At 39.8% G+C, this 15,875-nt stretch overlaps 3 protein-coding genes and 1 long non-coding RNA gene across 7 annotated transcripts in view; 2 read left to right on the forward strand and 2 right to left on the reverse strand.

Annotated features, from left to right (window-relative positions):
• Positions 1-11,481, forward strand: part of Oct-TyrR (Octopamine-Tyramine receptor) — a 43,807-nt gene extending 32,326 nt beyond the window's left edge. Inside the window, exons 3-4 of the mRNA XM_064689268.1 lie at positions 8,389-9,950; positions 10,929-11,481. Of these exons, the coding sequence (XP_064545338.1) occupies positions 8,505-9,950; positions 10,929-11,318 (1,836 nt within the window). The 5' untranslated portion in view covers positions 8,389-8,504 and the 3' untranslated portion in view covers positions 11,319-11,481. The remainder of the gene's footprint in view (positions 1-8,388; positions 9,951-10,928) is intronic.
• Positions 10,833-12,550, reverse strand: LOC135433254 (uncharacterized). Of its 4 annotated transcripts, none has more exons than XR_010437047.1 (3): positions 12,387-12,548; positions 11,610-11,767; positions 10,833-11,431 (listed from the first exon to the last, which is right to left on the reverse strand). It is a non-coding gene; the product is annotated as an uncharacterized LOC135433254 (long non-coding RNA). The 4 variants fall into 4 exon arrangements; XR_010437048.1 differs by having other exon boundaries at positions 11,610-11,692; positions 12,387-12,545; XR_010437049.1 differs by having other exon boundaries at positions 11,610-11,671; positions 12,387-12,543.
• Positions 12,551-13,280: 730 nt separating this feature from the next.
• viaf (viral IAP-associated factor) lies at positions 13,281-14,481 on the forward strand. Its single transcript, XM_064689115.1, has 2 exons — positions 13,281-13,435; positions 13,639-14,481. Exons 1-2 carry the CDS (start codon positions 13,430-13,432, stop codon positions 14,353-14,355), a joined length of 723 nt encoding a protein of 240 aa, XP_064545185.1. The 5' UTR covers positions 13,281-13,429; the 3' UTR covers positions 14,356-14,481.
• LOC135433149 (tubulin polyglutamylase complex subunit 2) lies at positions 14,378-15,861 on the reverse strand. The gene is made up of 4 exons (XM_064689116.1): positions 15,411-15,861; positions 15,185-15,352; positions 14,901-15,127; positions 14,378-14,847 (listed from the first exon to the last, which is right to left on the reverse strand). The coding sequence occupies exons 1-4, from the start codon at positions 15,478-15,480 to the stop codon at positions 14,485-14,487; spliced, it is 828 nt and encodes a 275-aa protein (XP_064545186.1). The 5' UTR covers positions 15,481-15,861; the 3' UTR covers positions 14,378-14,484.
• Positions 15,862-15,875: the final 14 nt, after the last annotated feature.

Below are 15,875 nucleotides of genomic sequence, written 5' to 3' on the forward strand. Positions count from 1 at the left end.
GCAGACAACCTGCTCATTAACACCTTGTTCATGATAAACATTGATTTCGAGTTGGCTAGATTAAAATCAATTATTTTTTTATAATTTTTTGGAAAACGCTTAATATCTTTATTTTTAGTTATAATTTTTACGAGTGACAATCAGAACTCAAATCGGTTCTATAATGTATTAAACAGTATTAAGAATGAGAGAAAGTAAATAAAAACTTATTTAAAGTCGCATTTAATTACGGCCTTAGGTGACCTACTGGACGCCTTCTGCGCCGTGAACTCTCTCGCCTTTTGAGCCGAATAGGTGTAGCTGCAGCTGTAGCCAGGGATCTGGCCAAGCGATTGCTGTGAACCAACAGTCGATCGTTGTATCGGCTAGAGTGGAAGGCGATCAGGTCCTCGACAACCGCCAGATTCAAGACTCAATGCAGAGTTGAGTTTCTGACATACCAGGGACAATCCGTGATTAGGTGTAATATCTGAAATGTTTTCTGAGCAATAGAAAAAAAACAAACAAAATTTGATAACAAATAAATAGAATAACTAACTAGATTAGCTAAGCAAATCATTAAGGAGAACAATTTTATTTCTAATGTAGTTGATCAGTTGGTAACAGATTGTTGGCTGTTTTTTGTTAAAGCAGCTTTATAACCTTATTAACTTTTATAGCTAACCGCCCCTGACAAACATTAGATAAGTCAATTGTATATTTTTATTGATTAAGTTCTTAAAATTCAAGGAACATCAACTGTGAAGTACGATACTCCATAGTAAACTGTTTACACATATGGCAATATATAATTTTTTTGAAAGTTTCTGGCCACAGATTCCGTATTGGATGCCTGCCAAGCGCATTGCTCGATTTTAAAGCCAAACATTCTTGGCAAATGCGTTTCTCGGGAGTCTGCAACAATGCTCGATATGCTCAGATCAATGTAAAATGCATATTACAAACGCAAAAATGTGCATTCGAGTGCAGTTTTTGACCGACAGAAGAGGGCGTATCTGTGTGTGTGCAAGTGTGCGTGTGTGTGTGTGTGTATTTCTGTTAGCCAGTAGTTAACATGCCTGGCTTGCCTTCCTTGCCAATGATTTCCATGTTTATCCATTGCTCGTAGTCGTCGTCAATGTGACAGGTATGCACACCCCTAGTCTACCGCCTAACTGTCCCTTCATGTGTCTCACACTCTCTCTCTCTCTTTCACTCACTATCTCCCTCTCACCTACTCCATATCAGTCTTCCTCTCGTCTCTAACTGGCTGACGGACTGTCTGTCATGGCTGCGATTGTGCACAGAGTGCATCAATTTTTGAATAGCTTGGCCCGCATTAAAGGCCAACGCTTCTGCAGGACTGCAAATGCAAATTGCTGACACATTGAACATGGGAGAAGAATTGATTGACGTCAGCCAAAGGGGCAAATTTGCCGGCGATTAGTTGGTATTTTGGACTTAAATTGCTTGCCTTCGAGCTATTTCGCCAATTGTATAAATTGGCACAGTTTTTTTTTAAAGGAAAAAGGGCGAAATGAGAACAAATAAATATTTATTAATAGAGTATCAAATTGTATGGATGGAGACAGATATTTATATTAATATTTAAGGAGGTTCCAGCCCAGATCAAAAGACAGATAGAAAGGTTAAGTCTTAGAAAAAGTTGAGAGAAAACAGCAAATTTTCAGTGAGTGAGAGTGGAAGCAAGTGAGAGCAAGCGAAAGAAAGAAATGTGTAAAGAGAATGTGAGAGAATCGAAAAATTGAACTCCAGATCCATTCAACTCGGATTTGCCCCGCAATTTACATATGAAAAACCTTTTGGCAATTGCTACTCTGCTGACACATCAATCGGATGCATTGTGTCAGTGGGAAAAGTTGCAGTCAGGAAAATTTTACACATGGCTATGTAAGGCACGCCCCAAGACACACACACACACACACAGAGAGAGACCCGGCCTGAAGCCCGAGACGAGCATTGGCAAACACAAGCCTGTATGTGAAACACAAACACACACGCAGCAGGGTAAACAAATTTGCAAGTGTGCGAGTGTGAGTGTGTGTGTGTGTGTGTGTGTGGGAGTGTTGGTGCTGGTGTTGATCTATTGCTGTGCTTTATAATGCATTAAGCTCACACCAAGGCACACAAAAGTGCAAACTGCAAACTACAAACAGCAAACTGCGAACTGTGCAAAGAGATAAAAAGCAAAGCCAAGCCAAGATTTCACTTGCCTTCACAATTCCTAACTTAACTTCAAATTTGTTCTTTATATTTAGAAAAAAAAAGCATATATGTTCAATCGTAAATTATAGCCAAAAAAAATCGTGCAATAAAAGCCTAAAAATTGCATGCAAATAAACGTGTCCGAAAGCCGCCGCGAAATGGAAACTCATCGATTTGGCAATGTGGAGCCTTGAATGAAAATCCGAATGGTTCGAACTGTGCCTCGCCAGAGAATAGCGAACTGCGTACTGAAAACTGCGGGTATGTGTGCTTGTGTGTGTGTAAGGTTCAAGTATTGCGCATTTCATTTCGCTGGACTGGACTTTATTGAAACAGGTCGACGTTCATCTAGACGTGGAATAGGCATAGGCCATAATGGAAATACTGCGATAGCCCGGAATGGCGGCTGCGTTACACCAAAGTGGATATGGGCAAAACCACGAAAGGAGACTTGAAGTGGACTGAAATTGAAATACAACTGGCTCAGTATCACAAATGCTGCCAGCTGTCACCTATGGTCCGATTGGGTTGCGGGCGTGGAATTGTAAAGTTAATCCATTGAATTTGAATGAGACGTAACTGAATGGGAACACAGTAGAGCACTCGGGAGTAGAGTCTCAGCAGGTTTCTAATAAATAGATCAAAGTGCACGACTTTTAAAAATACTATTTCAAAGTTCAATTCTTAATTGAGAGGGTTGAGAGGTTTTTAAAGTAACACTTTGCTGCTGGTTCAATTCCCTTTTGCACATTCTCGAAATCAGGTTTTAGTTCTAAATTTGTCAAATATATAAATATATTAAATTCAACTTTAATTTATATTTGCCGTTCTACTGAAAATATTTCAAGTCGTGCATTTTTTCATATAGAATTTTCGGACTATATTTGATTAAGGCAAGGGTTGGGACCTAAGCTATTTACGCTTTGATCTCATCCAAAATTGTTATTTTGAACTAAATCATATTTAAACAGAAATGCAATTTGGCTCGGTTTTCAGTTTGGATATATTTTGGGTAACTGGTTCATATTAACTGGTTCATATTGACTGGTTCATATTAACTGGTTCACATCAAGTAGTTCATATCAACTCGGTCATACCAACTGGTCCATTTAAACTGGTTCATATCAACTGGTTCATTTAAACTGGTTCATATTAACTGGTTCATATTAACTGGTTCATTTCAACTAGTTCATATCAACTCGGTCATATCAACTGGTTCATTGAAACTAGTTCATATCAACTAGTTCATTTAAACTGGTTCATATTAATATTGATTACGAGCTCGAGCTAGTTCATTTCAAATCCGGCTTACAGCAAAGTATTTCCTTAACAATATTTGCCATAGCTTGAATTAAATTTAGATTAATATTAATTAATATTAATAACTGAAATACTTTTTGGTTCATCTCGTTTCAATGCTCAAAACTTTCTCAATAAAGCGTGCTGTAGTTTAATTTCCCCTTAAACGAGTGAGTTCTCAAACACTTAACTAGTTGCCTTTACTCTAAGCTTAGTGCTGTTCAGAGGTTAGTTAAATAAATTTGATCGTTAGAGTTAATTCATCTCACCCTATTTAGCCTAACCTGCACGAATCACGCATATTCAACTGCGTCTAAGAATCCCTTTCACCTGGTCGAACTACTCCTCGTGCCATTTAATTTTAGCCACAAGCCTAGGACTATTAAATATGTAAGGGCTTCTGTGTATCTTTGGGATAGAGGCGCAAACGAGCCTTTATTAATGGCGCACTTTGGGCTGCTAAAAATAAAACACGGTAAAAGTTGTTTTGCCACTTATTGTTTGTATATGGGTTGTAAATAAAACAAGAGGCTAAATTCGACAAGTGTCTTAACAAATTCCGTTAATTGGCATTTGGCTTCTTTTCCCATTGGCTTGTTTTCCTTCTCATTATTGCTTGTCAGGTAACCTTTTGATTGATTCCCTTGTTGCTTTCTTTTATGCTGTTTTATTATTTATCCTTTCCATTCATTCCTCTCCATCTCTCTCTCTCATTTTTGTGGCTAATATGCCGGAGAATTTTCGCTTTTTAATTTGCTTAAAAACAGTTTATTAAAATAAGTTTGGTGCCCCTTTTCCGTGGAAAAGCCTGCGAAAGAAGGTTTATCTAATCGGAGTTGAACTGTATTCCTGAAGCAATAATTTTTTTTTATTTTTTTTTACATTTTTTCTTATTATTTTTCCCATTTACAGACATAATTTTGTACCCTGAACCGATTAAAAAGGAGTAAAAAGGTTTAATGTATTTGTGCAAATGTATGTAACAGGCAGAAGGAAGCATCTCCGACCACATAAAGTATATATATTCTTGATAAGCATTAATAGCCGAGTCGAGCCATGTCTGTCGGTCTGTCTGTCTGTCGGTCCGTCTGCCCGTATGTATAAGAGCTAGAGACTTAACTTATGTCCTCCTAGTTCCCGCGAAGTACGAAATTTAAAAGTGAACTTAAAATTTGACAATTAATTCGATTAATTAATAATTAGGCGCTGCTTTTCGAGTAGACTTTCAGCTAAATATAAAACTATATTAAAGCTGTCACAAATTTTATTACAAACACAAATTAGAGAGCTAGAAATTATAATAGAAGACGAACAAACAGGCTAACCACGTTCTTAATAGAGGAAAAACTTGGCAAGTTTTGCTAATGACAGCTCAGCCAAAAAACCACGCCTCACATCTGTGTGATTGCGTGTTTATCTGTGTGTGTGTGTGTGTGTGTGTGTGTGTGTGTGAATATTATCATGCCATATCACACACACTCAAGGTCATGCCATGAAAACTTTTGCACAGATATGAATGTATGCAAATCCAAACTGAAAAGAAAAGTGCAAAGCATTTGCGAATAGAAAACTCAAGGCAACTTAGCTAAAGCTTTTCATAGCACAGCCACACACACGCACACACACACACACACACACATCATAGAAAACCAAGTGTGTGTGTGTGTGGGCGCGTTGTAATCATAAACGCTTTCTAATCAGCTTATTGCTAAGCGTCCAGTCCGCAGCAGAGTTAAGTGTCGAGCTCTGCATTTATTCAATTATTGTGGCTAATCAGCTTAGTGATAGCAGACGGTCTCTCTTGATTTTGCACACTCTGTGCTCTGGTCACACTGCGCAGCTCAGAAAAAGCGATTGCAAAACTTTGTGACTAATTCTTGTTGCCAAAAACTCAAGTGAAAAAAATCACCAAGCGCAACTCACTTAAAGCTTAGCCCCGCAGACAGAAATCAAGGTGAGCTTCAGGTTCATGTGCGGAAAAGCCTCTAAAAGCCGCCAACAAAAAAATACCCCCAAAAAAAACGTCATGAAATACGAGGCAAACAGTTTTTGGCCTGAATGAAAATGTTTTTCCCGAACTTTTTCTTCTTTCTTATTTTTTGGTCGCGTGCGCGCATTTTATGAGCCGGTTATTTTGATTAATGTTTTTTTTTTTCTGTTTAGTTGTGAATGCTGCAGCTGCCTGTGGCAAGAAGCGACTGCTGGCTGCACTTGCTGGCGGCACGAGGCAAGGAGGCTAAGCGGATAAATGTGTCAAGCGTTGAAGGCGGCAAAAATACGGCGTAACAATTATGTGCAATTTATAGACTCGCACAAGATTAGCCACTTGCTTGGCAGGGGCCAAGATTTTAAGGCCAAAAGTCACGATAACTGTCCAAATGGCTGTCGGCAGCTTGTGTGTCCGCTCTGTAAGATTACATACTCGTTATGTCAAATTGTGTCACGAAATGTGTAAAGCAAAGATGACTTTTGCGACTGCATAACATATATTCTTGTTCAGTAGCAAAAGCCGAGTCGATTTATCCAGTCGATATAGGCCATCTGCAAGTCTCGTTGTTTTTTTATACCCTAAAGGGTATAATAGTTTTGTGTAAATGTATGTAACAGACAGAAGGAAGCATCTCCGACCATATCAAGTATATACATATATTCAATAGCCGAGTCGATCTAGCCATGTCCGCCCATCTGTCCGTATGTATGAGCGCGTCGATCTCAGAAATTATAAGAGCTGGAGACTCATTCTAGTGGCCGCGAGTTTGTTTCCGATAATCGATATATTGCCCCGTTTCTAAGCAATCGATAAAAATCGATCAAGAGATCCCTTTTTTAAGCAAATTTCGTAGATTTTAAGACCTGGAGTCGCCAAACCTGACATGTTGCTTCTAGAATAGTATATGCAAATCAAGTATCTTTTATTTTATAACTATCGCCACTTTTCTGCCAGCCCCATTATGCAAAATAAAAAAAAATATAAATCAACCACCATTTTAAGCCAGAATTTAATGGCCTTTTTTAAGAATATACGAACATTCTGTAGCATATACAGATTAGCTGCAGAGAACTGCATTAAGATCGGTTAAGAAACAAAGAAGTTTTTGAATAAAATATGAGTTTACATTGTCTGATAAAGGAAGGTTCAGGGTATTCCCTAGTCGGGCACACCCGACTAAAAGACTCTTATTTACAAACTATTCAACTAACTTTTTTAAATAGCCGTGGTATACTTGGTGTATTTTTTTGTCTAAGAGCATACTCAATTTACAAACTAGCTTGGAATTGGATTCGAACTAGCATCCTCGCTGTTCATCTTCATAAATGACTAGACAACTCCTCTAACGATGACTGCAGCAACTTAACGACCCAGAATATTATTGACAATATTATTCCCAACTCTCTAACCCCGCCTACTTTTCCAAGCCATACCAGCACGTGTATCCGGTTTATTTGACTTGTCCTGAAATCCTTGAGGTCAGCCACATAATCGGGTAGCAGCTGTCATATCATATTTTATTACAATTTTCTCGAGCGTATTTAAAGTGAATGTTGCTTGCGGTGTATTATTTTACAGCTGTCATTTTACTTTGGCTGGCATTTTTAATTAGTTAGCTTCCTTTTATTTAACGACTAATGCGAAAATTGTCAACTACTAAATTGTTAATGGCTTTCTGACAAGACCCTCATCCGGAAGACCTTTTTTTTTTTTGGCTCTGCCTTGCTTCACATTGAGTCGAATGATATTGAACCTTTTTCGCTTATTGAAGTGTTTTGGGCACTTTGTGTTATCATTTTTCTTCCTCCTCCTGTTTTGCATGTTTGCGAACAACTTGTAAATAATTTGACATGACAGTTTTAACTTGCTTTTATGGTTTGTTTTCTCATAAGCCAACTTTCCGATTGCATTGCTCCCAAAGGGATTAAAATGCGATACAAAATTGTGAAATAAAAAATCAGTTGAATTAATAGGTTGAATATAAAGTAATTTAACTTTTATAAATCTATTTTTTTCTAAGTAGCGATATTTTATATTTTATTTTTATAATTTTCAATTTACTATTTCTTAGTACAAATATTGAATTCACGCAATATTCCTCACATGACTATAATATAGCATATGTTGTGAAGATATATTATATATATAAAGATTCATAAAGATATATATTAAAAAAGATCGATTAAATAATGTATATAATGTAAATCAGCATCAACATTCGGATTGATGTAGCCATGTCTGTCTATCCCTCAGACGTCCGTCCGTCCGTCTGTCTGTATGTATGAACGCAAGGATCTCAGAACCTATAAGAGCTAGAGACATTGACTTTTAAATTTTAGCTGTACGTCCTCCTAGTCCCCGCGCAAAACGAGTTTGTTTCCGATATTCGACAACTTGCCCCGTTTCCAAGTTATCGATAAAAATCGATATCGAAATCATGTTTTTTTGGGCAATTTCGGTAAATAATATGAGCTAGAGTCACCAAACTTGACATGTAGCTTCTAGAATAGTATATACATATCAAGTATCAAGTATCATTTTATACCTATCGCCTGTTGGAAGAAGAGGGTTCAGGGTACAACCCTATGACATTGTTCTGGGTTTTCCATGACCGCGCCTGAAGCTAAATTGGCGATCGGGAACTAAGCCAGCCTCATCCAAGCCTTTTTTTAAATGGCATTCGGCCAAGACAATACTATATCCATTAACTAGCCTGGAATTGGAATCCTTGTTGTTCAATTAAATGACACGCGTCTACGTGTTTATTCAGTTATAACAAATATCTATCTATCTACCAAAATATAGCTTTATGATATGGTTATCTTTTCTAAAATATAATAATATAAATATGTCAATAATAGGAAATTGCATTTTCACCAAAAACTGTTTTGCAGCAAACAAAAAATAAAATAAAATAAAAAATAGCAGAAAGCAGCATAAGGAACAGCCGCAGCAGGACGAAGGACGAAGCGAGAAGGCGGCTGGTTGGCAGCGATAGCAGAATGTCAAAATGCCATCGGCAGATCAAATCTTGTTCATAAATGTCACCACAACGGTGGCCGCGGCAGCGCTGACAGCTGCTGCAGCCGTCAACAGCACGCCAGAGGCATCCACAGCGGCAGCAAAGGCGGCGTCGGTGCCAGCATCTGGCAACGGACGCAGTGCAGCCACAGTGGAGACAGCAGCGGCAGCGGCATCCACAACAACCGCCGCCCTGGCGGCAAATCTATCGGGCTCGCTGGTGGACAGCCTGACGACGGCAACGGCGACAGCGACAGCTGCAACAATTGTGGAGACAACGCATGAATGCGGCGCCCTGGCGGTGGAGGAGCTGCAGGGCAGCTTTCTGGGCGTGCAGCTGGCGGTGCCGGAATGGGAGGCGCTGCTCACGGCGCTGGTGCTCTCCATCATCATCGTGCTGACCATCATTGGCAACATTCTGGTCATACTGAGCGTCTTCACCTACAAGCCGCTGCGCATTGTCCAGAACTTTTTTATTGTCTCGCTGGCTGTCGCGGATTTGACGGTGGCCCTGCTGGTGCTGCCATTTAATGTGGCCTACTCCATACTGGGTCGCTGGGAGTTCGGCATACATCTGTGCAAGCTGTGGCTCACCTGCGATGTGCTCTGCTGCACCTCGTCCATACTGAATCTGTGCGCCATTGCCCTGGATCGTTATTGGGCAATAACCGATCCGATTAACTATGCCCAGAAGCGGACGGTGGGTCGTGTCCTGCTGCTGATCTCCGGCGTGTGGCTGCTGTCGCTGCTGATTAGCAGCCCGCCGCTAATTGGCTGGAACGATTGGCCGGATGAGTTTACCAGCGCCACGCCCTGTGAGCTGACCTCGCAGCGCGGCTATGTCATCTACTCGTCGCTGGGCTCGTTCTTCATACCGCTGATCATCATGACCATTGTGTACATCGAGATCTTTGTGGCCACGCGACGGCGCCTGCGTGAGCGCGCCAAGGCGAACAAGTTGAATACCATCGCATTGAAGTCCACAGAGCTGGAGGCCATCAATGCCAGCGGAGCGGCGGCGGCAGCCGGTGGCAGCTCGACCAGCTCCAAGGCGCGCGCCCTGGGCAGCCTGTGCAGCAGTTGGCTCTGCTGCGGACGGGATCGCGCCAACTTTGCCACGCCCATGATACACAACGATCAGGAGAGCCTCAGCAGCGAGACACACGCACAGCCGGAGCCGAACAAGGAGCAGCAGCAGCAGCAACAACAGCAACACGTCGTTGTCCTGGTCAAAAAGTCGCGTCGTGCCAAGATCAAGGACTCCATTAAGCACGGCAAGGGGCGCAGTGGTCGCCGCTCCCAGTCATCGTCGTCGGCCTGCGAGCCGCACGGGGAGCAACAGTTGCTGCCACAAGCCAACAGCAACAATGCCGCCGGCAAATCGGATCCAGAGATAAGCACAGAGAGCGGCAGCGATCCCAAAGGTTGCATACAGGTTAGTTATTCAGATCTATATACTACTTATAAAAAGCTATTTGTTCTGATTGTCTGAATGACTGACTGACTGACTGACTGACTGACTGACTGATTGGTGATTCGGAAATTCTACCAGCAAGTGTGCTCATTTTCAGAGATCTTTGCTCAAATCCATTTAAGAGGTGTTTCACACTTTTCGGCAAATCCACCACATTCCTAGGTGGAAATGGGTATTAACTATTTGATCGATTTTCTGGTTGAAACTTATTTGCAAGTATCTTTATGAAAATTCATTAGAGACCTATCTCACAATTATATCTGGATGGATTTAGTTTTATGTAGCAATTTCGTCCGATCGGCTTTTAAATTATTTTGAAAACTAACATACAAATTTAATGAATATGTGTTTAAGCGTGGAAAATAGGGGGAAAATAGTTTTAGAAAACTTAATGTTTGCCATTCGAACGAGCTCAAACTTATTTCAAAAAAAGTTTTAAAGCTCAAATTTGTTTTTAAAGATCTGTGTTCACATCCATTTAAAAGGTGTTTCACACGTTTCGAAAAATTCACCTCCAATTGGTGGAAATGAAGGTGAAGTTTCTGGTTCAAACTCATGAAATTTTGTTTCACATTTGTTTCTAAATCCACATTTCTTGTTATTGTCTTGTCCGATTGACTTCAAATTAATTTTGAAACTCTTACATAAAAATTAAATGCCGGAATTAACTAAGAACACTCTAAATTTCAGAAAATTTATGTTAAAAGAAAGTTCTCATATTTCAGAAATATTTACTGAAATAGCGAAAATTTGTTTTTCTGAAATTTGGGAAAACATTTTTTGAGTGTACTATCTAAAATTTGAAGAAAATTGACTAAGTCGGATGGGTTTATCTCTAACAGATCACATATATATATCTATAATATTATATTAGTTGGCATGACTTATGTCAAGAATGAACTCTAACCCCACCATAAATATTTGAATAAAATTAATTAGGTTTGCGTGACCCAGGCCGAGGAGCAAACCTCGCTAAAGCTGACACCACCACAGTCGTCGTCGACGGGCGCAGCTGCTGTCCCGGCGCTGCAGAAGAAGCCGAGCACCGTTAATCAGTTCATCGAGGAGAAGCAGAAGATCTCGCTGTCGAAGGAGCGACGGGCGGCCCGCACCCTGGGCATCATCATGGGCGTCTTTGTCATCTGCTGGCTGCCCTTCTTTCTGATGTACGTGATTTTGCCATTCTGCCAGAGCTGCTGTCCCACAAACAAGTTCAAGAACTTTATCACCTGGCTGGGTTACATTAACTCCGGCCTGAATCCGGTCATCTATACGATATTCAATTTGGACTATAGACGCGCGTTCAAAAGACTGTTGGGCATCAACTGATACGCTGATCTGGGCAGATCTGAGCAGCGGCAGAGCAAAAGAGAGAGCGTTAGTCAAAGTTTGTGCCAAAAATTAATCTGATTTTCGATGATGTGGAAACACCTGACGAAATACTAGAAGAAAAAAAAAAGAAAATATGGTTTCACTCATTTGTATAAAGATCTCGAGTTTTCATCTAAACTAATATGCAATTTATAAATAAATTGACAATTTTAAGCAATTTCTTAAAGCTACGTGTTGCAATAGTTTTATTAGATTTTAACTATTTAGGTTTGTTAATTATTTATTTACCTGTCGAGCGACTCTCGCTTAAAATTAGTCTCTTACTTTTTGTCGGGTGTTTCCTCGCCGCACTTAGATAAATAAATGTAAAACTGTTGAATATACTCATCAAATAAAAAACATATAGCATACAGAAGTGGGCGTGGCCGACAGCAAGGTCAAATATGCTCAGATAAAAAAATTAAATAAAAAAAATAAAAAATTACAGCAGCAAAAATACAACATTAAAAAATATTAATTAAAAAAAACGTAAAATACGTAAATAAAGTGAATAAAACTAAAAACTAAAATGAAAATCGAATTGAATTTAACTAAATGTTTAGGCACAAGTTTGTTGCAGACCTTCATGTTTCACATTTCAACGCATAAACTAAATATATAGAAAATACATATATAAAATACAAATAAATATAAATAAAGGTTAGTTAAATGCGCGCGCTCAACTTTAAGAAACTTCCAACAGCTGTTTTCTTAGGCATTACTTTAAATACTTGTATTAAATTTTAGGTAAATGAATTAATTACAGTTAATCGAACTTATTGTTAATTGTATGTATACTTTGAGGTACGCTTAAAAGGATTTGTTAATTAAGTTAATTATACGTAAATTATTTTCATGACAGAGCATCAAATGTGTTGAGTGTGCAAAAGCACAGCTATAAGCTTAAATACCAAATAATAATTCACAGAAAGAAAAAAAAACGAAATAAGTAAAATATACAAAACAACAAATTAAACGTTTTATTGCATTGTGCAATAGAGTTATAAAATATACATATATACTTACATATATATGAATCGATGTATAAAATCTAAAGAAAATAACTCAAGCAGTACGCATGCGAAACTTTTTGAATTTTGATGGCGTACGTTAATTTCACTAATTAAATTGTTTAATTAGCAAAAGCAAATGAAAAAAAGACAGATTCGAATAAAAGTTATGACAGATAATAAAAAATACATTCCCTGCGTTTGTAAATTGAAACTCTGTATTTCGACCTTATTTATCGATTTTAGACCTGTCAATAATAAACGGGGCCGAAACTTTTACGAGTTAAACAGCGTCTTGCTATAGTCTATAATTGAATATTATATTTCTTAATTGCTTTTTGTAAGTTCCAATATCAATTAAATGTTGCTAGTGTTCCGTATGTGCTTAATATCAGAAGTTTTAATGCGGCCTAATTCAAGTTAGAGTTAAATCGCATTAGGGTCTAGAAAGGTAATATTCATGTGAATTTATTTTTCAATATTATTTTCTCCGCTGAGATAAATACCTATTTTCAAATATTCATAAACCGTAACGGCTTAAATTTTAGAACAGCTAGTGCTGTAAAACGTCTACCTATATGTACAGCATTCATGCTGGCACTGTGTGACCCTTATGTATGTATATAAAATAAATAACCTGTTGCTTAACATATGACCGGTGCAGCGTTTTACAGAGCAAAAGCGTTTACAGTGATTGCCATTAACATATGTCTTTTAATTTAACAGCAGTAATCATAATGTGCACTAACACTTTCTGTTAATCCTTAGTGAGAGTGCTGACAGAAGATGCCTGCTATGATTCGACTTATAGCGCTTCTCAGTCAGGTGCCACATAACATAGAAATGTTTTTTAACAGCTCTGTTAAATACAGTGCAGTATTTTCTGAAAACAACCTAAATGCTATTTTGGGATTTTTAACATTACATTTTGAGCATTTACCGCTGTTTACCAAAATTTATTAGTCATATCATTTTATATTTAGTTACAGTCATAAGTGAAAATTAACGTTATATTAATATATTAAATCGTGTGCTACATAAGCAAATAACTCAAATAAAATGCAGGTAAGTTAAAAGCCACTACACAACGCCTTTTCCTCATCATTGGTTCATTTTTCATTGCTTATTTCTGTATGTATATATGTAAATATCTTTAAGCATGTGCATTCTTTTATATCCATATTTGGTAAAAACACATCTAAAACGAAACGCACGAGTGCGCCGAGCATTTTCTGAATGGAAACTTAATTAAATAGTATTTGCTATAGGACCCCAACGAAGATACCGAGTGGAACGATGTGCTGCGCGCAAAGGGAATTATCGGACCAAGGCAAAAGGAGGCTGAAATCACAGAGGACCAAATTCAGGCAATGATGAATGACGTCATCCAGCGACGCACAGATCTGCCGCCCCAGGAGGGTCAGCGCGACAAACTTATCGATGACATGTCGCTGGATGAGCTGGACGAACTTGAGGACTCTGAGGATGAGGCAGTGCTGGAACAGTATCGACAACGACGCATCGCGGAGATGCGCGCAATAGCCGAAAAGGCGCGGTTCGGCAGCGTGCGTGAAATATCGGGGCAGGAGTACGTCAATGAGGTGACCAAAGCCGGCGAGGGCATCTGGGTGGTGCTGCATCTGTACGCCAACGGCGTACCCCTCTGCGCCCTCATACACCACCACATGCAACAGCTGGCTGTACGCTTTCCGCAGACGAAGTTCCTGCGCTCCATAGCCACAACGTGCATACCAAATTTTCCTGAAAAGAACCTGCCCACCATTTTCATATACCACGAGGGAGCGATGCGCAAACAGTTCATTGGACCGCTGGAGCTGCGCGGCGATAAACTGACGCTCGATGAGCTGGAGTTTATGTTGGGACAAGTCGGTGCAGTGCCCACCGAAATCAAAGAGGATCCCAGGCCGCAAATCAAGGACAAAATGCTGGCCGATTTGGAAGACAAGAGCGCCGACTTCTACTAAATCTCATCTAAAACATCACGTGTTCGTTATTTAACCATTTCATGTTGCAGTACAACAATCTGGGAATCTATCTTCAGACGGTGTGTGCATATTTGTTAACAAAATAAAAACAATTTTTACTGCCAGGATTCACTTGTTATGCGACTTCAAACTGCTGGTCGAGGACTTGTTCGTGCCCTTTGGTTTGCTGCGGAATATATTCGGATCGAGGATATTGTACGGATGCTCGCAGGCGGGATTGATGATGCGTCCGCGCCGCAACTCGTGCTTCTCCAGCAGGTGTGGAGCTAGCAGCAGAAACAGCTGCTCTGTCCACGAAGGCAAGCCAAAGCTGGAGAAGCACAGCTCCCAGTAGGGCAGGCCCAAATGTGCAATGGCCATGCGCAAATACTCGCTGAACGTCTCGGCCAGAAACTGCCAGCTAAGGGTGCTCAGCTCGAGCAAATAGAACCTGGGATTGTTCGAACTGGTGGAATCGTACAACATGCACACCTGCAAATTAGAGTTCCATATAACTACTAGTGCCTTTTCACAGGACGTCTCACCTTGGCCATCTCATTTATATTGTTGATTTCGAATATCTTGGTCTTGGCTGTAATGATAGGCGTGGCATTGTCCCATTTGTCCTTGGCAGCAACAGTTGGCGCACTGCTAATCGCAGCCGCAGAGCCGGAGCTGCTTACCGAGTGAGTGTTCTCGATATTCTCGCGCAGCAGCGTTACCTGCAGCAGGTGCGGAAAGTGTATATAGCCCACGCGGCGCACATCGTTAGCTGTTGGGATTCGTATGATGGATTTATCGTGATGCCGTATAAACTTTCCAGACTTACGTGCATATTGATAGCTCCAGTTGAGCACAAAGCCATCGGTAGACAAGTAAAACTTTTTCATATCCTCGGGCAGATAGACACAGTGCCGCTGCTCCCAATTGACCACCTGGCAGGGATTCAGCGGCTGGCGACGCTCGAGGTTAACATTGCAGACGCGCGGCACACTTGCTATTGTTTTGGAATTCAATTGATTAGTCAAGCGACCCGGCTAAAGCACACTACTCACAGAGAGTTTTGATGAGCCCCAACGTTAGATTCTCGTAGAACGCATCTTCCGGTGATAGTTTCTTGCTCATGTTTTAATGTAAGTTTTGTCGTTTTGAAAAATTTGGAGAGTTGTTTGACGACGACGAGTTAGGGTAGTAAACAATTTCGTCCTGCCACTGGTTGTTCTGGTAACGGCGGCGATAACAGCTAGAAAAGCCAACTACTTATAGGCATACATGTACTATATCTAATTCTCAGTCAATTAAAGGGATGAACAGGTTTCTTTTGGGCTGTCAATTGGTTGAAATCGACTATTGTTCTGTTTAAGTAGATATTGCACCGAAACATTAGCACTAGTGTACAGATTAAGGTACTTTATAGAATTTGGTTAAAATTTATCAATATCGGACTACTACTATATCAAAAATTTGAAATACCAATGGATTTATATATATTGCTTATATATATATTTAGATACGATTAT

This window comes from Drosophila montana, unplaced genomic scaffold (genome assembly GCF_035044405.1).
Source record: "Drosophila montana isolate Dmon_TW-CO22-7 unplaced genomic scaffold, ASM3504440v1 contig_3217_1, whole genome shotgun sequence".
Lineage (NCBI taxonomy): Eukaryota > Metazoa > Arthropoda > Insecta > Diptera > Drosophilidae > Drosophila > Drosophila montana.